General features: G+C 40.8%; 1 protein-coding gene across 3 annotated transcripts; it reads left to right on the top strand.

Moving 5' to 3' along the window:
- Positions 1-1,747: 1,747 nt before the first annotated feature.
- Positions 1,748-21,679, top strand: ap1s1 (adaptor related protein complex 1 subunit sigma 1). 3 transcript variants are annotated; one of them, XM_039822665.1, is made up of 5 exons: positions 1,748-2,106; positions 6,486-6,664; positions 16,561-16,669; positions 18,745-18,882; positions 21,573-21,679. In XM_039822665.1, exons 2-5 carry the CDS (start codon positions 6,486-6,488, stop codon positions 21,618-21,620), a joined length of 474 nt encoding a protein of 157 aa, XP_039678599.1. In that variant the 5' UTR covers positions 1,748-2,106; the 3' UTR covers positions 21,621-21,679. The 3 variants fall into 3 exon arrangements, with proteins under 3 accessions (XP_039678599.1, XP_039678597.1, XP_039678600.1); XM_039822663.1 differs by having other exon boundaries at positions 1,749-1,932; XM_039822666.1 differs by lacking the exon at positions 1,748-2,106 and adding an exon at positions 2,676-3,027.
- The last annotated feature ends 1,168 nt before the right edge of the window (positions 21,680-22,847 follow it).

Consider the following 22,847-nt stretch of genomic DNA (forward strand, 5'->3'; position numbering starts at 1 on the left):
TTAAATGTAATAAAAAAAATAACACACAGCCACACAGCTGACATGCAACTGAAATGCCACGCTCACGCCACGCAGGCCAACACTTGCGCAGGCAGTGTTTAGCCGGCCTAACAAACAAAGCTATTAATTCTAGCATCTTTTTGGGCCCTCCTCACATAAGGAGTACTTTCAATGGCAACTGAGCAACTCTAGGAAGCTGATAAATGGATTGCATTCATAGATCAAAGCGCCTTTCCACCTTATAGTTTGCCTCTCATTCACCCACTCACACACACACACACACACACACACACAAACAAAGCTGTTTGTTTAGTTATACATTTTTTATAGTGCTTTGAATATCTGTACATATGAATATCTGATGTATACTGTACTTGTGTCTTTAAATTTGCCTGTTTTTTTATATTTGCTATGTAAATTGGTTTATATAATTTATATGAACCCATCCTAATATTGTGTCAATGTTCATATAACTCTTTATAGGAAGGGTGTAGTCTCCCTTGGCAAGACCATCCTCCACGGCGCTGTGGAGGAGGGTCTGGCTAGTCCACACAGCATTCCGGGATGAGAGGTGGAGATCGCAACCCCCCCCTCCCCCCTCAAATGTTGAACCCAAAGTAACGCCCGTGCTGATCACCATTTACAAACTCATTATAGTAACACTTGTATACAATCTAGTGATCGTGGCATATATTTCTGATATTACGTAGCCATCTACTTATTGCTATCCTTTACCCTAACTCAATTTGAGCGTTCCAAAACAAAGTCAAAGAGTGGTAACTGGTGTTACGGTGGTCTGCCTTGGTTTCTCCTGGGCTTTTTGGAAGTTACTGTTAACCCTCCTGTTGTCCTCGGGCCAAATCAAAAAAGGTTTCTCTATCAGAAATGTGGGTTTCTTTTAACCAAACTGTCAAAAAAGATAACGTGGATGGTTCTCTAGAACGCTCTTTAAGAGTAACGTAAATGATCAGTTCACTACTTTCAATGAATTTGGGTGTTTTGTTCAATTTCATAGCATTTAAAGAAAATAACTGGTGAAAGAACGTTGAAAAAAGGCGACAAAATTTTTGGAAAAAGAAGAAAAAAATGTGGGGAAAAAAGAAGAAAAAAAAACGTTAAAAGAAAAACGCACAAAAAGTGACAAAAGTGTCGTAAAAAAGTTTTAATTCAAAAGCTTTAACCCAGGGCTTCTGGGTAGCTCATGCGGTAGAGCAGGCACCCATATATAGAGGGTTACTCCTCAACGCAATGGCCACAGGTTCGACTCCGCCCTGCGGCCCTTTGCACTTTAAGAGTGAAGACTGTAACCGGCAGCCACAGATTGGACTGCAATGTAACCCTATGGGGGAAATGTTCATCAATCGCATACATCTAGGGCTGCACGATACAAGGAAAATATGAGACTTGCGATTAACGTTGTTGAATACCGCGTTAACGATATTACTTGCGATAAATGAACAGATCCTAAAGTGTACTCAGTTCTGCATTTCTGCTGCTTTCTGATAAAATACAACAAATTGCTTGTTGAATTTAAAACAAATGAAGGGAAATCATTCCCAACATTCTTTCACTGAACAAATTGAGCATTTAGTTGAATTTAAAAAGGCTTATAGTTTTTGACTAAATGAGTGCAAAAAAAATTACCAATTTTGTCTCAAAGTAAAACAGGGACACTAACCGCCAGTAGCTCTAATGAACAAGAGGGGTATTACCTGAGAGGCAAAACCCAGGGCGAAAAGATAGTGTGCGCATGCTCACTAGAGGCGGAACTGCTCCGAGTAGCAGGGAATGGGTTCAGCTCAGCTTCAGTGACTCTGACACAGACATGCACTGACAGCGTTAGCCGCGGTGTATTCCTTGACGTGGACCAGGCAGTGTAGACGTAGTGTTTGTTTGTAACGTCGCAGTAACTTAAAAAATTCAAAACAAATGGTAAGTTAATCTTCCTGCTTATCTTTCGCCTAAAAAAAAAAGCCGGGGGGGCTAGGCGCTAAGCTAATGCTAGCAAGGTGTATGATTTCAGGAAGTGTCCCACCTGCGCTACCTTCACCTGGCTTCTGTCAGCATATATAGCCTGCAAGCTAACAGGCCGTATAACAGCATAAGGTGGGAAATAGTCTTGTATATCTAACACACTGTTGGGCTTTCAATTATCTTATGGCCTGTGTAATGTTAGCTGTAACGTTATCTTAATGATATCCAGTTTGTGTTCAAATTGAGCTTTGCAGACAGTGGTAATTTAAGATTTGAATAATTGCCGAGCTTCCTCGTCGCAGGTAACGAGTTAAGGCCCAGGTTTTAGTCGGTGTCAACAATAGAGGTGACAGTTGGATGGCTGCTGCTCAGCTGACTGTTTCTAGCAGCCTGCCAACCTACAGCTTGTTTGCACAGCAATAATTTATTGTCAGATTAGAATGCAAATGTCACTGTTGGATTTTTTTTTTGGTACACTTCATGGCCGAAAAGTATGTGTCCAAATAGTGTATCTAAATGGCTACTAATGCTCCTTTTAATTCTAATGGCTATAATGACAATTGTTGCTGGCACTCCGATGTAGCTTACTTAGTTGGTGCAACAACAAGGTCTTTTGTTGTTTGATTAAGTTAAAATGTGTGTATGCCATTTACACTACAGTCTATAGATGTTGGGTTTCATTTCATTTTTTATTTTTTTTTTAAAGAAGATATAGCATCCTGTATAATTTGGATGTTTAACAAAAAATTAGCTCTGGGTTCTGTCTTCTTGCTGTTCAAAAAGACCAAGTTTTAGACAAGTACGCTAACAGCAGGCATTGTTATTTTATAATATTCATTGAATCTGGACCTGGAACTGTGAAGCTGTAAATAAATCGTATACAGTAAAGTTTTCTTTGCACCTGACAAATGGGACATGTTTTTAAATAGAGTCAATATTTAGTTATCCTCCATCCAAGTATCCTGCTGCTGTAAAACAAACAGGATCTACACCTACCCCACTGTCTCTTTGTCATATGGACCGTACAGAGGTAAAGACATGTAGCAGGCGGACGTAAGTAAAGATCACTAGTAGATGGTCCAGTAGATTGATGTTGTGGTTGTGTGACTTGTAGAGTTTTATTGAAGCTGCAGTAATCCCAGAGTCACTGACGTGTGTGATGATATTCACTCATGTTTGTGTTGTGAATATAATGCAGCTGTACAGTAGGCTATTGTGTGTGTGTGTGTGTGTGTGTGTGTGTGTGTGTGTGTGTGTGTGTGATATATCACTGAAATCTGATAATTTAAGAGGGATTAATCAATTATTGGCCATGCACAGCACCTGGATATGCCCAGTTTATGAAGTTGCTATAGGTAATGTGTTAGCATACGATTGCCTAGTTACATATTTCAGCAGACAGAGTGAATTTCAATGTCAGCCCACTTTAACCCAAGTCCTGTGCAAAAGCGTGGGAGACTCTCGATGGCTACAAACTGCCAAGGCAAAGGTTGCGATTGACGAAGGCAGCCAAGGACTCATAGCAAGATAACCTAACCCTCCTCTAAAATACAACACTATATCCATTATGACCACATTGAAGGATCCCTTCAAAATGTACAATGTCTTCCAGTTCTGTTATCACAGAATTTTTCCCAAGTTCCCAGCTAAATACTTAAAGCAGTAGCCAACAATGCTAGCAGATTAGCTCGCTAGGGCTAGTGCTGGCTCAGCCATCCCTGTTGTTCACGTGACCCTTGCCCAGCGAGTCGTACTGGTCCGCTGACAGTCTTCCATGACAAAATTGGACCAGGCAGAGGTATTGACTGATACTCTTAATTGACACTAATTGGAGATGTAAAAAAAACTTTCAAAATCAAGCCACATGTAATAGTTTTGAAAGTTGTGACAATAGTTTGGTGTATTTCTTGAGGCTTCTAGGGCTGGACCATTTTTTTGAGCTTCGAAGGCAGCTTTGGAAAAAGAGGGTAAACAAAAGGCGAAGAAGCGAGTGCTTTGTAATTGCAGGACACAGTCACCTGTTGTCACACTAAATCCTGAGCGGTTGATTGTTTCGTTTGAAAACTTTACAGTAGTGTTACGGGACTAGCACACTGCGTCTGACGAGTCTGATTAGCTGGTTAACGTTACATGAATGTCCACAGCAAAGGGACGTCAGGGTGCTTTTCTTCAGGGTTGATTCGGACACCGTGTGTGTGTGAATGAATGCTCAGCCAGTGGCGGGGTTGGATCAATGGGTAAAGCAGGCGCACATATACATAGAGGTGTATGGACGCAGAGGTCCAGGGTTCAAGTCCGACCTGTGACGATTTTCTGCACGTCTTCCCCCTCTCTCTCCTTTCTCACCTAGCTTTCCTGTCCGTTAAAGGTGGAAAAGCCCAAAAAAAGAATCTTAAGGAAAAAAGAATTGTTAATTTGCATGGCTGTAACTTCAGCAGCGTAATCCCAACCTAACACCACAGTGAATTTTAGCCTGTGTGCACTTCCCCCCCCCCCCAAAAAAACAAATATTCAAATCCCAAAATTGAAAATCGAATGCCTACCCATCAAACGAATATTCAAATACCCTAAAGCAGGGGTGTCAAACTCAACTTCACTAAGATGAAAATCACATGAAGGGCCAGACATGTAGAGTGTATTGATGTCATTGAAAAAGTCGAATATCTTTGACTGTGTTATTGCGTGTCTCATATAGTCTTCTCACGTACAGTTTGGTCGACAAAAATGTCAAAGAAAATGCCAAACATCGGAAAAAGCGTCAAATGTTGAAAACGGTGCCCAAAAAACTTTGTAAAAGGTGACAAAAACTAGGCGGGCTAAAATTCATTGTGAACCTAAATTGATATGGTGGTCGGATCAAAATTTGCAAGGGGGCCGGATTTGGCCCGCGGGCCTTTAGTTTGACACGTGTGCCCTAGAGGCTTCATGAGCTCACAATACCAACTGTTGGTGGAAGAGTGTAAAACGAAAAAAAAAAGATATATGGCAGATGATCTCAACCATTGGTGATATACTGTTTTTTGAGCCAGTAAAGGATTGAGAATAATGACAGTCAACAGTGGGGAAAAAAAGAAATCAACTTTGGTGTAATCCATTTTATAGCCTATTAATATAGTGTTTTTTGATAAGTAGGCCTATGGTTGTATAACATAACCACGTGTGTGTGATCAGTCCTTTGGTAAATAATTGTTTCATAATAATGGCAGGAGGGGCAATATTGGTGTTCTAAAACTGTAAAGTAGCAGTAGTTTAGTCAGGCAGAGGGCGGTGAATGTGCTTGTGTAACTTGAAAAATGACTCAGAGGGGATACATTTTTTTTTTTTTTCAGGAACAATAATTTCTCAACTGTGTAAGGGCTTCCCACGTCATCAATGGACCTCATTAGTCTGAAATGACGAAAGCCTCGACCTGCGCTTCACGGACAACTTGCAGGATTACTTGACACGTGCCAAAGCCTCGGCACAGCGCGTAACATCACCGCTAAAATCTAATGTCGAAAATTGAAAACGGACTTGATGAAGGTATTCAGACGGATTGCTCTCAAACGTTAAGTTGATTGATGAATAGGGTTGGGTACCGAAACTCGGTGTCAATAGGGAACCGGTGCCGACGTAAACGGTAGTAAGGAGACCGAATAAGAACGAAAGTTTCGGTGCCTCATTTCGGTGCTTGACTTTACACTACACCTGACAGCATGTAACGTTAGCCTACCTTTAGCTAGCAGCTGGATTAAACACCGGTAAAATGCTGACAGCTAACGTTAAACAGTGTAAAGTGTGACTGTATTTCACTGTGGAGGACTTCAACAGCGGGATGTAACAGTCTGCTCTGCAGCGCAGCAGCAGCTGTCGTTGTCGCAATTCATAGATATACAGTATGTTTATATGGTCGGAATTAAACAACACAGACGGTGCGTTCACTTAAAACAGGTAGCCTCGTGGTGCATTCACAGTAATTGTAAAATACCCTTTTCCCATCTGGAGTTCAACAGCAATATACTGGTGAAATAAGTTATTGTTATAGTTATTACATTATTATTAAATCTTTAATTTTGACCATGGCCTTAGCAATAAACAAGTCACTGACTGTTGTTTACTACCCTTATTTTTTTTCTTATTTTTTTTTTTTTTAACTTTATTGAAAAGTACCTGTTCAGGCACCGGCACCGTTTTAAAAGTATCGATTTAGCACCGGAATCAAAAAAAAAAAAAACGATACCCAACCCTATTGATGAATACCTGGATCAAAAGTATACTTTAAATTGATGATGGCAAAACCGCAATACTCACGCTATCGAATCGCGATAAATGAAAATCCCAGCACAAATCGAATCGCAACCATGTCTCGTGAAAGAATCAAAATCGGGACAAAAGCACATCGTCCCCCAGCCCACCCCCACTTTTCTCATTGATCGGCAGATAGATCAACATGTATTATATATTCAATCAAATCAAAAAGTCAGTAATGCTTTCCCTTGTTTTGAATTGTCTGTGTCCCCGTCTGTGTGTAGATGCGTTTCATGCTGCTTTTCAGCCGGCAGGGGAAGCTGCGCCTGCAGAAGTGGTACACCGCCACAGCGAACGGCGACAAGAAGAAGATGGTCAGGGAGCTGATGCAGATAGTGCTCGCCCGCAAACCAAAGATGTGCAGCTTCCTCGAATGGAGGGACCTCAAGATTGTCTACAAAAGGTAACAAAAGAAAGAAAAAGAACAACGCCAAATCATAAACTCTGAAAACGTTGCACTCGTTTCTGCTGGCCAGCTGGAAGTGTCCGTGTCAGTGATTCGTTTAACGAGGTACTTTATTTTTACATCGTTTTCACTTTCTTATCATTGGCTGAGTGAGAATATTAAAGACAGCACATTAACCAGACAACCAGCCAAGAGTTTAATTTTGATGGTTGAATACAAGAGAATGCCTTTATTGTCTTGGCAATGAAATGTTCCTGTCTCTCATAAAAGGAAAAACTGTTCTCATTCACACATTCACTGGTCTCGCTTTGCCAGACTTTCCTCCACAGTGCTGCCGAGGAAGGTCTGGCTAGTCCACACTAGAGTCCGGATCGACAGAGCCGTGACCGGCCCGAGCCCGACAGGCATTAAGAAATTTGTGTCCGAACCCGACACAGTTAAAATCAAAAATGTTTTTCTCATACTAATGACACATGTAGGCTACGTTTTTGTGTAGAAAGCCCGCTTTTATTAAGCAACTGTAGGAAGGCATTCAGAAATGTCAACAGATGAGTCATCAGCACACACAGGGCAACAAGCGCACGTTAATCAGCTGTTAATATGTTCAATGTGTTAAAGTGATGGTTCGGAGTAATTCACCCTAGGGTCCTTTGCACCCTGACCTCAAGCCAAACACCCCCCCAGAAGCTTTTTTCACCTAGGTCTAACATTGGGAGAGTTAGCGTAGAGTAGCGTTATCAGCTGAATAGCTTAGCGCAGGGGCTAATGGATCCGAAGTGTCTCTTAACATTACCCCACTAATAATGCCCAAAATGATACCAAAGGTCTACACTAGTATATATAGGTTATGCACTCATAAAACGATGGATTGTAAAGTTTGTAAGTACACCAGAAGTTTATGTAAATAACACTTGCCTGCTGGCTTCTGCTCTCTGCTGCTGCTGCTGCTGTAAGACGAGTGCTTAGGGACGTCTACAAATTACAACACCGAAAAGAGATGCAACAAAAATATTTATTAATTTAACTTATTTTTTAAAGTAAGTGCTGTAGTATAACTAGCAGGAGACAAGTTATAGTTGAGGTAAGTTTGGAGACATTACCTTATTTAATCATTAAATTAATAAACGTTTTTGTTGCATCTCTTTTCGGTGTTGTAATTTGTAGACGGCCCTAAGCCTTACTGCCCGGTAGTAACAGCAGCAGCAGCAGAGACGAGAAGCCAGCAGGCAAGTGTTATTTACATAAACTTCTGGTGTACTTACAAACGTTACAATCCATCGTTTTATGAGTGCATAACCTATATGTACTACTGTAGACCTTTGGTATCATTTTGGGCATTATTAGTGGGGTAATGTTAAGAGACACTTCGGATCCATTAGCGCCTGCGCTAAGCTATTCAGCTGAGAAGGCTACACTACGCAACTCTCCCAATGTTCGACCCAGGTAAAAAAGCTTCTGGGGGGGTGTTTGGCTCGAGGTCATGGTGCAAAGGACCCTAGGGTGAATTACTCCGAACCATCACTTTAACCGTTCCTGATTGCTTCGCTTCCGACCGTGGTCAGAAAACACGTTACCTCCAGGGCCAACGTTATAAAATGAATAATGTCGGGGTTAAAATCCCGTTTCTGGTGAGCAAATGAATGAACTTGGCTTTCAGTCTGGGGTTTATTTCGGACACTGCACGCGCTGTGTACAAAACTTAAACTTATTGCACAAACTCTGCTCTGGTTGCATACAACACGTCTGCTTCCTCTTTCTCAATCTCTCTTCTGCCCACTTTCCACACACACACACACACACACACACACACACACACACACACACACACACCTACACGCGCTGAGCTCTCTTAAAGGAGCTACAGCACCATTTTACAACAAATGCCTTATCACGCTGATGTGACCGAGCTCGACCCGAACCCGACCATAATTTCTAAATATCTGTCCGAACCAGGCCCGGCCCGTCGGGGTACCGTCGGGACCTGGTTCGGGTATCCATGCCTTAGTCCACACAGCATTCCGAGATGGGAGAAAAACGTGCTCTGGTTTATTGGCATTTCTTTAAACCAATCGCAATCGTCATGGGCTGTGCTAAACGCCGGATCGAGCAACAGTGGCTCTGCAAAAATGGAAGGAATTTGTTTTGGTGGAACGTGTACGTTCAAAAGTAGTTTTAGTCGTGCAGCAGAACACTCAGATTGGACAGATAGTCTAGCTAGCTGTCTGGATTTACCCTGCAGAGATCTGAGGAGCAGTTAACCATAGTCCTCAGAAATCCACCGGAGGTTAGAATTACAACACAAAGAAAGAGGAAGGTAACGGACATTTGGGCGAAAAGAAGGACATACGGTGGAATTTCCAGCAGAAACGGAGCAATCCCGGAAGTGGAACTTCGTGGCGATAGACTACACATTCACATACTCGCACATTGCGAAGCAAAAATAGCTGTTAAGGGGAGACACAGCAGGCAAAAACATAATTTTCACTGGTCAATTTTGAGATTTTTGGCTATTTGTCTTCAATAACATGTCTTCTTTCAGACACATTTATGTCTTTATTTTTTCACACTTTGTCTGTTTGCATTGGTAGATTTCTCCTAAATTCAACAAAAGTTGGCGTTCTAAATCAACATGCTGCTCTGCGATCGCTGTCCGCACCCTGTCATCACATATACCGTTAGAAAGCAGTCTCTCTCCTGTACAATGTCGTCGGATCCAAATATGGTCATTTTCTTTATTATCAGCAACCAATCGTGAAAGTACAATGGGCATTTAACTCTTAAAAGGAAATCTCATTGGCTGATGTCAATTTCTGACAACGTGATTCGTTCAGATGCATCATGTGACGTGCTCTGACATTTCAAAATGTCAAAAGAAGTGAGTGTAAAATGATCTCCGAGAAGACGAAAACAGTAGTTTACTACTAGAGTGCAGTCTCTGCAAAGAAGATACATACAGGCAAAGTGTCTACACATTTACATGATGTAGCGTTTGATGTGAACGTGCGAATGGTGTTGTGTTAGCGCATGAGTTAGGCTTGGGATATGCAGCTCTCCAAAAAATCTGCAAAATGTTGGGAATTCCTGGGTTATATTCATATTAAAATGTTTCCGAGACACCAAAGGAGAGTAACAGGTATGGAAACACGCTCTAGCTCTCTCAAAGCAGTTTACAGAAATTCATAGTCTACATATCCTATTAAATACATAGGTGTCACATATATACTATACTTTACTGGTCACGATACAACACACTATATTACAAAACAATTGCATTACACAACAGTTACAGTTTTTGTATAATTACTATTATAATACAATACTAAACAAATGAGTAATTTTTGGGATCCTGAAGTGGTTGTGAGTCCCTCAGGCTGTGGCAGACAGATACATATTTAGCTGTCAGTGGAGCTGCTGTCCCTTCTCCTAGGAGAACTACCAGCTTCTTTTCTGGTGTTAACTTTGGGAAGTTTTAATTTTTTGGCTATTTTTCCAAGGTGTAAATCTCTTAGTGAGATACTTTTTCCCAGTGGGGGAAGTGCATCTCTGTCTGACCCAGTAGCCAGAAATAGAATATTTGACATTATGAATAGCCTAGCGACCCAGTTTTACTCCTATTGAGTTGAATTAAGAAGATGTTTGAGTTCCCAATAATTAAACCGTTAATAACTAACACAACCATCTTACCAGCATTTTAGTTTCCGGGGGGTCTTAAAAAGTCTGCAATTTCTAAATCAAAAATTGTTCGCCCTTAAAAAGTCTTAAATTCGTTAGTATTGTGTTCTGGGTCTTAAATCATTTTAAACAGGTCTTAATTTTCCTATGTCCATGTAACGCTACCTCTAATGCTCACTGAAATGTTTATTTTTTTATTCTGTGGTGTTGTAGTTCTTTATTTTGTTCATCCAAATATAGTTCTCTGTATATGTACAGATTAGTATTACTCCGTGTAGCTTTTATTCAATTTAAATACATTTATTTTACCTTGCAAGTACTTTTGTGACTCTACATTTCGGTGTACTTTTATGTTGTGATATAGGTTCGAAATTTCATTCATTAAGGTCTTAAATAGGTCTTAAAGCTCCATTGTGTAATTTTTTGAGTTGATTCTTAGCAAAAAAAACTTTTGTTCTTTCACAAATATGTGCTCATTCATGTGTAATTACTTCCACCAACTAATCAAAGTATTCTCGTACGCGTAGAATCTGCCATTTAGAATCATTCAGAATACATATGCGCGAGTCACTCGAATGACGGCCGCCATGTTGTGCCTCCATCTGTAAAATACATTAGCCAAAGAGGGACATACAGTACCTCCGCCTTTCGCGCTTTTCACTCCGTGGCACTGACTGGCGAATGCCAGGGAGGGAGGGCGAGAAGATTACTCGCAACTGCCGGCAGATTTGAAAGCCTGTTGAAAATGGAGGATTGCGCCTATTTTCGAGGACATGTAACAGAGTCACCAAGGAAGTTAAAAAGAGAATTAAAATGACAATGCGACAGGCAAAGCAACAAGACCAAAGTAAATATTGAAGTGGCTTTTCCAAGATGGAAAGTTGCCTGCTTTCTTCTCAACAGGTATTTGTGTAAATTTCAAAGTTTTATGGTTGCTTCTTGCTTGGCTAACTATAGCATGGTTGTGCATAATGCTAGAACGACGTCTAGGATACTTTTCCTCGCGTCAATGATGAAAAAGGATTGTCTACCTTGTAACATAAACGTAATCATATGTGTCATGATTTCCTGGCAGACGGGGGGGGGGGGATGATATTTAATATTGAGAATTTATTGGCTAATAAATTGGATATAAAGCTGCAGCTTAGTATTTTCATTATTGTGTAAGCTGCCATTTGTTTTCTTGATTAATCGTTTAGTGTATGAAATATGCCCATTATGATTTTTCCAGAGCCCAAATAGACATATTTGAATTGTTTGTTTGCAGTTCAAAACCCATAAATGTTTGAGATGTTCGATTTGCTAGCATCAATGTCAATATATCAGTATCGCATTGTAGCAGCTAGATCAGGGGTCTTCAGCATTTTTGAGAGAGAGAGAGAGAGAGAGAGAGAGAGAGAGAGAGAGAGAGAGAGAGAGAGAGAGAGAGAGAGAGAGAGAGAGAGAGAGAGAGAGAGAGAGAGAGAGAGAGAGAGAGAGAGAGAGAGAGAGAGAGAGAGAGAGAGAGAGAGAGAGAGAGAGAGAGAGAGAGAGAGAGAGAGAGAGAGAGAGAGACCTCTACTACATCTTTTGTAGAAAATGCAGTTGCATATTAAACTGGGCCTTCAGTTACATGTAGGGATACCTTTTTTTGCATAGAATACTAAGCTATTAAAGCACCCATATTATGCTCATTTTCAGGTTCATAACTGTATTTTAAGATTGTACCAGAATAGGTTTACATGGTTTAATTTTCAAAAAACACCATATTTTTGTTGTACTGCACGGCTCTCTCTTACTGCTGTAGATCCTCTTTTCACCTGGTTTTTGTTTTAGCTACAGAGTGAGACCTCTTTTCATCTTCTTCTTCTGTACTATCTTTGATTGCACTCTCACATGCGCAGTAGCTCAGATGTAGATCATGTCAGCTAGCTAACTCTAGAGACAGTAAAAGAAACTCCAACTTCGGTCAGTTCCAAGGCAGGATTAGCTGGGAGACTTCTAAACGTGGGCGCACATGTAAGTAGTTATTTTGTAGATTATGGTGAACTTGTGTGTGTTGTAGCAGTGCTTTGCTATTGAGAACGAGGTAACATGCTAGCGTTAGCATTAGCGTTAGCATGCTAAGGCTACGAGCTAACGGTTGTGGTTAGCCAGCTCGTGACGTCACAATCCGGGCAGATTTTGAACAGCTCACCAGGAGACTGAAAGCAGGACACATTCAGAAACTGTATCTCACTCAAAACAGCATGGATGGATTTTTTTCAAAGTTTGGATTTTTTGTGTGTGTGTGGAAGCACCAGAGACACAAAATAAAACCCCAAATCCCAGAAAAAGTGTTTTTTTCGTAATATGGGCACTTTAAAATAGCCTAATAATTGTTGGCATGATTATAAATCATGTTTTAATGTTAAACATACATGTGGCAGAGTGAATCCTAAGGATGAACTGGATCTGTGGATGGCCTTAGTAACTGCCTTACCTATAGGCCAGTAAGTCTATCATCAATGGGGATTTATATTTGCTAATAATATGTTTGATTCATGTTAAGACTTTCATTTTTTTTTTAACTTAACCATAATTTGGAGGCCCCCCCTGCATTGACTGAGGGTTTCCGGACCCCCTGTTGAAGATCCCTGAGCTAGATGAACCGGTGGATGTTTGGCACTTGAGCTTAAAAAAAAGAAGAGAAATGAGTAAATTGATTGGCAAATTATAGTTGGTGATTATTTTCTGTCGACCGACAAGAGGCACTTAAAAACGGGGATGAATTGATATCCATTAAAACAAAAGTCTTAAAGCCGACTTGCAGCAGATTCTTTGGTTTGAGTGGGTCTACTCTTAACTTTAGTTCACCTCCCACGGACCAATGAGAAGTTCTCCTCTGTTTGTCTGTGGGCTGAGCCGCATTTGATTTTAGGTGGGTGGAAAGGGTGAGACCCAGCAGTCCACCCTCATTGATGCGCGCACACACACACACACACACACATAGAGATGTGTGTGTCAGGGCTCATTACTGTAGAAGAGAAGAACGCAGAGGTGGGCTAACCAATCGAAGCAGCGTGGGTGGTTGATGCGGCGAGCACAGAGGGATTTCCTGCAGTGGAGAGGGACTGAGGGAACACCTCACTAGCAGTAGAAGCTCTGCCGTTTGCCAGAAACCTCCAGTTAACCCTTTTATTGCCTGGCATTTTGACTAATTAAATGTAAAATGTGCATCCACTGTTTAGTAAGTGTAAACATCAGTTCTTGTTAAATTTCTAACATGTGAGATGAGAAAGCGCTGCAACGATTAGTTTCAACAATTAATCTTCCGGTGCGATATTTTCAGAGTAAAAGCTTTATCTTGCAATACAGATTGAAATAAAGTGTATACAGGGCTGAAAACCTAAACCACCTTTAATTAATTTATTCATACACAAAAAAAAACAGTGTTACTGTTCAAATATATATGTTAAATGCCCATTCTGCTTTTTTCAGCTTTTTTTTTCCTTGTTTATGTAAATGGTTTATCAATAAATAAATCAATTCATTTAATTTAAGATTTTTTTTTTTTTTTAATTAAAAAAGTCTGATTAAACGCCGGAATAAGGAAATAGAACAAAATGGCCCTTTTAAACTCAATAACTTTTATTTGAATAAAACCCTGTAAAATGCTGCAGTATATAGGCTCTATAATCTCTGGGTTTTGATTCCATTGCAGAGCATCCAATCAAGACACACACAGTCGGGTTTCCATCACTTAGAGTACATTATATCGACTTACTGTACATTTATATCCTGGACACTCTCCCTAACCCGACCACTGCCTTCACCGTAAAATGTAATGATTTACTTTATGAGGACTTGCATTTTGTCCCTAAAAGGAGGGTGATTTATGTCCCCACAACATGAGCATCACACGCACACTCACACACAGAGATCAGTGTGTGTCAGGGCTCATTACTGTAGAAGAGCAGAACGCAGAGGTGGGCTAAGTAAACGAAGCAGTGTGTGCGTGGGCGGGCGGGTGGGTGATGCGGCGAGCACAGAGGGATTTCCTGCAGTGGAGATGGACTGAGGCAACACTGCACTAGCAGTAGAAGCTCTGCCGTTTGCCAGAAACCTCCGGTTTACCCTTTTGTTGCCTGGCATTTTGTCTAATTAAATGTCAAATGTGCATCCACTGTTTAGTAAGTGTAAAGACCTTGTTAAATTTCTAACATGTGAGTTGAGATAGAGCTGCAATGACTAGTCCACCAATCGGTCAACAGTGTCAGAATTTGTGAGGCGTGGACCTGAAAATGCAGAAACGAGGAGGTAGTGGAAGACAAAGAAGATTTATTAAGGCGAAAGCTTATGAACAAAAGATGTCCTGAGGCAGGCAGGAGGGCAAAAGGAAAGTCCAAAACAAAAATCTGATTGTCCCGATTGTATGCAAACTGCATGCGACACTATGTACTTAACTGCAGCTGCCCTTAGCTGCAGTTTTAGTGTTGGTAATGTAGTGTTTTAATTTGGGAGGTAAAAGCTCTTGGATCGAAACAGTCCAGAAGTAGGGCAGGGTAATATATCGATATTATATCAATATATGAGGCTAGATATCGTCTTAAATTTTGGATATCGTAATGTGACATAAGTGTTATTGTTTTCCTGGTTTTAAAGGCTACATCACAGTAAAGTGATTATAATTTTCTCAACTTACCAGACTGCTCTAGCTGTTCTTTTATTCGTCTTTACCCACCTAGTCATTACCCGCATTACTGATGATTATTTAACAAAAATGCCATTGTGTAAATCATGGTATCTGATTTTCTCCATATTGCCCAGCCCTAGGGCTGAGCCCTACCCAGCTCTACTTTTAAATGTCGCCCAGCAGCGTCCGTACAGTAAAATCCATTAGCTTGTTTCCTCTGAGGCAGCATCTAGTGGCAGTTAAAAGGAACTGCAGCTCAAACACTTCTAGCTTTGGTGTCATGTAGACAGTGGTTGCTACTTCAGATGTCTATATGTGCATATTTTCACTCGGTTAAAAAAGGGCTTGTCTTGTTTCCAGCTCTACCATGGAGAAGAATTCATTTTTTCTAGGGCTGGGTATCGTTCAAAATCTTTCGATCCGGTGCCAATTTCGATACCTCAGTTTTGATGCCGGTTCTTAACGATACTTTCTTCGATACCATATGTTTTTAAAATCCATTTCAACATCATCAAAAATACATTAAACACAAAGCTTTTATTTTCCACCTTAATTTTGAATCAAAACAGTTATCAAAATTAAAAAATTCTAGTAAAACTGCTCACTCAGAGTAACATTAATAAAAGTGCTTTTTCTTTGCAAGCTCAGCCTGTCAGTCAGTCATCAGGGTAGAGAAAACACCGCTGTGGCTGTTTGTCAAGTAAGAGGAAGTGTAACGTCAACAGCACCGCGACCGCTTTCGGCTCGCAGTTTTTCATAACTTCACGCTGTCCGCGTGAAGTTATGAAAAACTGTAACCACACTTGAAACCAACCGTGACACTCTATGACTTCAACAAAACTGCAGAGTGTGTGTGTGTGTGTGTGTGTGTGTGTGTGTGTGTGTGTGTGTGTGTGTGTGTGTGTGTGTGTGTGTGTGTGTGTGTGTGTGTGTGTGTGTGTGTGTGTGTGTGTGTGTGTGTGTGTGTGTGTGTGTGTGTGTGTGTGTGTGTGTGTGTGTGTCAATATGCAGAGAGGACAGATAAGCTTTTGGCACCAAAAGATAAATCATTTTTCGATACTCAGAGGATTGGAGTATTTTTTTCGATACCATAAAAGTATCGACGTTCCATAGCCAGCCCTAAGGGCTGGGTACTGATTTCAATACTTTTTAGGCACTGACTGAATTGCCTCTAAATTATGGAAAAATGCCTCGTCATTCAATACCCAATTTCAAAACCCTAAGGAGTAAATCTCATCAGCGTCAGTGAGCCAATAACCATGCAGCACGCTTCTACCAATAATGTTTGTGATTGGCTGTCTAACGTCACACGTTGTAGTCACGCAGGAAAGAGACAAAGATAGGACTTGCATAGTAGCAGCTGGGAAATAAATGAATCGATTTGTGCCATAATGTTATAATTTTGTTTTGTTTTATAAAATTGGTATCGAACCAGAACCGGTATCAATGTCACGGTATTGGTAGTGGTATGGCTATTGAACATTTTTGAACGATACCCAGCCCTAATTTTGTCAGATTTTATTATATTGTTTATATATGTTGTATGTGCGTGTGTAATTGTATGCAGGTACGCCAGCCTGTATTTCTGTTGTGCAATCGAAGAGCAGGACAACGAGCTGATCACACTGGAAGTCATCCACCGCTTCGTAGAGCTTCTGGATAAATACTTTGGCAGTGTAAGTCATAGATCTGTGAATCCAGGCGTTGTTCCTGCTCGGCTTGTTCTCCGTAGTTGGTTTCAACTAGGGCTGCACGATGTGAGGAAGATATGCGATAACGTTGTTGAATATCACAATAATGATATTACGTGCAATAAATAAACCGATACTAAAGTGTACTTGGTTCTGCTGCTTTCAGTATTCTGCTAAAATACAACAATTTGCTTGTAGAATTTAAAGGTCCCATGGCATGAAAATTTCACTTTATGGTGTTTTTTAACATTAAAGTGATGGTTCGGAGTAATTCACCCTAGGGTCCTTTGCACCATGACCTCGAGCCAAACACCCCCCCAGAAGCTTTTTTCACCTGGGTCGAACACTGGGCGAGTTAGCTAGAGTAGCGTTATCAGCTGAATAGCTTAGCGCAGGGGCTAATGGATCCGAAGTGTCTCTTAACATTACCCCACTAATAATGCCCAAAATGATACCAAACGTCTACAAGTAGTACAAATAGGTTATGCTCTCATAAAACGATCGATTGGAAAGTTTGACGTTTGGTATCGGACGTTTGGTATCATTTCGGGCATTATTAGTGGGGTAATTTACGAGATACAAACGTGGGTCCGTTAGCCCCTGCGCTAAGCTATTCAGCTGATAACGCTACTCTAGCTAACTCTCCCAATGTTCGACCCAGGTGAAAAAAGCTTCTGGGGGGATGTTTGGCTCGAGGTCATGGTGCAAAGGACCCTAGGGTGAATTACTCCGAACCATCACTTTAATATGCGTTCCCCCAGCCTGCCTATGGTCCCCCAGTGGCTAAAAATGGCTCCTTATGAGGTCCCCCCTCTCTCCTCCTCAATAGCTACAGACACAGAAATGGCACATCCTAAGGAAAGCTCATTGTGGGACTGGCTCTAGTAGCTGTAAATCTGCACCAAGGCTGAATTTCGGGAAAGAGACTTCAGATACAGTATTAGGGGACCACTAAGGTCTATATAAAAGAGACTTCAGATACAGTATTAGGGGACCACTAAGGCCTATATAAAAGAGACTTCAGATACAGTAATAGGGGACCACTAAGGTCTATATAAAAGAGACATCAGATACAGTATTAGGGGACCACTAAGGTCTATATAAAAGACTTCAGATACAGTATTAGGGGACCACTAAGGTCTATATAAAAGAGACTTCAGATACAGTATTAGGTGACCACTAAGGTCTATATAGAAGAGACTTCAGATACAGTTATTAGGGACCACTAAGGCCTATATAAAAGAAACTTCAGATACAGTATTAGGGGACCACTAAGGTCTATATAAAAGAGACTTCAGATACAGTATTAGGGGACCACTAAGGTCTATATAAAAGAGACTTCAGATACAGTATTAGGGGACCACTAAGGTCTATATAAAAGAGACTTCAGATACAGTATTAGGGGACCACTAAGGTCTATATAAAAGAGACTTCAGATACAGTATTAGGGGACCACTAAGGTCTATATAGAAGAGACTTCAGATACAGTATTAGGGGACCACTAAGGCCTATATAAAAGAAACTTCAGATACAGTATTAGGGGACCACTAAGGTCTATATAAAAGAGACTTCAGATACAGTATTAGGGGACCACTAAGGTCTATATAAAAGAGACTTCAGATACAGTATTAGGGGACCACTAAGGTCTATATAAAAGAGACTTCAGATACAGTATTAGGGGACCACTAAGGTCTACATAAAAGCATCCAAAGAGCACCATGTCATGGGACCTTTAAATCAAACGAAAGGAAATCATTTCTAACATTCGTTTTTTGAACACATACACATGATATGAAAGGCACCACTAAAAATAAATTTTCTTTCAACTAACACAAAATATCTGAGTGATCGTGATTAGTCGCAGCCTTTCACTACATGTGTATTGCGTCAGTTGATATTGCGATGATAAAATAACGATATATTGTGCAGCCCTAGTTTTAACACTGCTGAACTAATATTACAGAGTTAAGTGAGAGGGTTGCCCCCCCCCCCCCAATAAGCATGTGAAGAATTAAAACCTCACTGTAGCAAGCATTGAGGCCCTGTTTGTGTTTGTGCAGGTATGTGAGCTGGACATCATCTTTAACTTTGAGAAGGCCTACTTCATCCTCGATGAGTTCCTGATGGGAGGAGAGATCCAGGATACGTCTAAGAAGAGTGTCCTCAAAGCCATCGAACAGGCTGACCTACTGCAGGAGGTACCCTGGCCTTTAGGCTTTCACTTCTCTTTCTATATCAGTTAGCAGGTTATCACAAACATAGACTTTTTTTTCCCACTGAGAATGACTCAAACCGATTTTAATCAGTTATCAGTTGGTGATTAATTTACTGGTTGACAACTACTGTAATTGATTAATCTTTGCAGCCCTAGTAAATGATGCCATTGGCCTGTGTTTTTTTTTAAATCCCAGGAACATTTCACTGAAATTCTACTGATGTTAGCAGGGTCTGTCTTTATTTCAGGCAAGGCGTCGTCTATAATACTCTACAGGAAGTCCTGACAGCCAAATCATTTATTTTTTTGCAGACACTACTATTGTTTAAAGGGGACATGTTATGCTTTTCCGTATTTTCTGTCATATCTACAATGTCATAATGTCAGATTCTAATGAGAGACCAAATCAAATAATGAGGTAAACCTATTTTAGAAAAATCCTCATGAACTAAAAGGTTCAGATTTCCCACTGTTCTGAACGCTCCGGTTTCAACGGTTCTTTCTACTATCGGCTAAGTGTTACGCAATTCCAAGCCGGTCTTCTATGATTGGTCATCTGCTCCAAGTGGGCAGGACTTTGTTTTTGTTTGTTTTTTTGTTTTTAAGCTAACGTCGCATGTAACTACATGCTCACGGCAGTAAAATATATCATCTAGGCTGCCAATTTTGGGTCGCATTCCTGTTCAGAAGCCTTCATCCATGATTTTAGACGGTAGAAAATGCTGCTTCATTCCTTTACAATCTAATGTTAGCATACTACTAACTATTAAGTAGCTGCATGCTAACGCGACATAGCTGTAATCTTGGCGGCCAATGCTGGTCATTTCTCCCAAATTTCGGGTCACTTTACTGCTGGGACATGTCCAGTTGTGTAGTATTTGGTTGAGAAGCCTTTATTGGTGATTTTTCACCGTACAAAGTCCTGCTTTATACTCCGTTGCAGTAGCTCCAGCTGATACTAGTGAAACAACAGCGAGGTGGCGGAGCGCAGATTCCAGGAAACACGCTGGCCAATCAGAGCATACTGGGATTTTTCGGGAGGGGGGGCTTAAAGAGACAGGTACTCCAACAGAGCATCTCATACAGAAGGTGAATACAGGTGCAGCAGCAATGGGCAGAAAGAGAAAAATATAGTGTTTTATTAACATTAAAGCATGTAAACATGTTCTAGTACAAACAAAAAATACAAGTGTTATCCTGGAAATGCTATATAATAGTTGCCCTTTAAGACAAATACCAGCTAAAGCTTTTTCCAGTGGTCTGGGTGACATTTTAGGATCTCAGGAACCTGCTTTTCTACCAGAAGGACCATACATTTAGTGCCATAGCATCTGGCCCTCAAAAACTCTGACGTTTAGTATTTTCTGGCCCAGGAGTTATGCAGTGCGGGGTTTGCGCTTGAGTGTCACTGATTGGTTAAACGCAAACCTCACCTGCTACACCTTGTGCACAGCTTCGTTCCCACAGCTACCACTGGGTGCTGCAAAGTTCATTATTACAGCAAGGAGCAGGCATGTTAAAGAGAGAGAGACACATAAAGAGAGAGACATAAACATACAGTATATTTAAACCTTAGAGTCACAACACAAATGACGTTTGTTGTTTACTCGTGTGTAAATATTGCATCTCAAACGGTGCCATAATTTTTTTTATCCATTATTGATCTAAATTGTCTAGTTTTTTTTTGTTCTACAGATGCAGTTTCTTCTTCAATTTAGTTCCTGTAGTCCATTAGGGACTGTTCATTATTGATTTAAGGGACCACCGGAGGAGTTTTGGGACCTTTTTCGCCAAAAAAGACATGACCCTCCCCTCGCCAGTAAAAACATTTCTATGAACCTCCAAAACAATTTGGAAAAAGGCATGACCCTCCCCCAATAATTTATCAATACCTTCTGCACTGGTTTGCGCTTGGTAAAGCTTGTAGAGATTCTTTTGTTTTTATTTTTTACAGCCGTGACATATGTGACTAAAACTCTGCATTCCCATCTGACGCATCACACTCCTCTGTTATGGTGTGGGGGCCATTTCAGTTAATTTCACTCACTAACGTCGAAACACAATAAGCATGGAAACTAAATGCACACTTACTGCATTACTTCAAATACTGAGTTACTCCTCTAGTAAACTAGTATTCACATGAAATAAAACAATATTGAGACCATTCAGCAAGGCACTCTGGGTAACACCTTGACTGACAAATGTTGGATGACCCTCCCCTATTTTCCTCCGGTGGTCCATTCCATAAATACCCAACGGTCCCTTAGCTCCTGGAACTATATGGTCAAAATGGAGGGTTTAAAAAAAGAATACTGTCTCTAAAACTGGCAAATTTTTGATTTTAATTGGGCCTTGCCTGATAAAACAATAGGTGAAGAAGATTATGGATCTAAACAGACCTTCAGCTTTCAGTGAATGGCAGTATTTTTAAGTGCTCAGAGCCACAGACACATTTTGGTTGCTACCAAAAAAATAGTGAGGTTAAATATCCTACCTTAGATGGCCTCTGGCCGCCATAGATTGTATTATGTTTACTTTGCTTTCGACATTTCTGAATGTTTAACGGTTGCATAATGTCACATGATTGGAAGAAAAAGTGACTGTAGCGGTGTGATATATATGTTTTTTTAAATGAGTCCTCCATTCTAACGTCTCTGTGTTTCCTTTTGACAGGAGGACGAGTCCCCCAGGAGTGTGTTGGAGGAGATGGGCCTGGCGTAGTACACAGCAGCTTTGTGAGAGACTATAAGGCGGAGGGCTGGTTGAGGGGGTGGGGGGTGGGGGAGGTGGGGGGAGACACAATCTGGGATTGAACATGCCTGGACTGACAGCGTTGGTTCTGTGTATCTTTGGCTCTGGTGTCAGCTGTACAGTGTTTAACTAGGGAGGAGACTCTGTTAAGAATGGAAGATCCTTGCATTGACCGGCCCTTTAGCTGTGTGTGTACAGTGTGTATGATAAGAGCGTGGGGTAGAGGAAATGGGATATATTTAAACGTGTGTGGCAGTGGGGGATTGTGTGTTCAGATTTTTAAAGTTAGTCACGCACTGCAAGTGGACTGAGACTAGGTCGGGGAATTGGGTAATTAGATAAAAGGGGCATCACCTAAATGATGAGTCTGATGCTATTTCATGTTTTTTGTATTTTCATCAATTCTCATGAAAAGACCCACTCTAACAACGTGTTAGTTCATCTCGCATGCAAAACTGTCTGACTTCGTCGGTGACACTCAGCTCCAAGACCATTGGTTCCTGCCCAAGATGTTCATGTTTAAAAATGGCTATACAGATATAATTCATTTTAAAAAAACAACACAAAAAACAGCAGGCTACTGTAGTTTCTACAATTGTTATTCAAACATGAGGAATTAGTGCATTTATTAGGGACTATATTCAACGGCAGATTAATCCAGTTTTGCAGTTCTAGTGTTTATCTCCTGCAGCAGGACGGTGTATATGCAACTGAATCCAAATATACCACAGTGTGTGTGTTCATGGTAATGAAGGAACATGTCACCCAGTGCAACAGTGTGACTTACTGATGGGTTTTAATAGTTTTTGACAACAATGGAGCTCTTAGGCTCAGAGGAAGAAGATCTTATCAGGCTTTTAGTGCGTTCCATTTGTACCCAGAAGTCGGAAATGCGCCCCCTGAAGTCGGATTTCAATATCAAACATGGCTGCTCCGTGCATCAACAGTAGTGATAGCTGTAGTAACATAATTTTATTTGCACTTCTGTCTTATTTGTGTTTCATTAAACCAGCCGTGCACACATTCCTGTTCAACTTCTATCTGTGGACATGTTGCTACGCTGTTTGTATGCACAAAAAAGCAGCGTAATGCGTTGTTATCAACTGTTATTGCTAACAATGGCTAACCTGGCTAGAGCTAACCCCACTGTGAAAATCCAACTTGTTTTAAAGGAACGGGGTCAACTCGGGTATGACA

Source organism: Perca fluviatilis, chromosome 14 (genome assembly GCF_010015445.1).
Source record: "Perca fluviatilis chromosome 14, GENO_Pfluv_1.0, whole genome shotgun sequence".
Classification (NCBI taxonomy): Eukaryota; Metazoa; Chordata; class Actinopteri; order Perciformes; family Percidae; genus Perca; species Perca fluviatilis.

Excerpts from the sequence above, each read along its gene's own strand:
- ap1s1 (XM_039822663.1), top strand. Across the intron at positions 16,670-18,744 it reads TGGATAAATACTTTGGCAGT|GTATGTGAGCTGGACATCAT; the intron begins GTAAGTCATAGA and ends GTGTTTGTGCAG. Across the intron at positions 18,883-21,572 it reads AGGCTGACCTACTGCAGGAG|GAGGACGAGTCCCCCAGGAG; the intron begins GTACCCTGGCCT and ends TCCTTTTGACAG.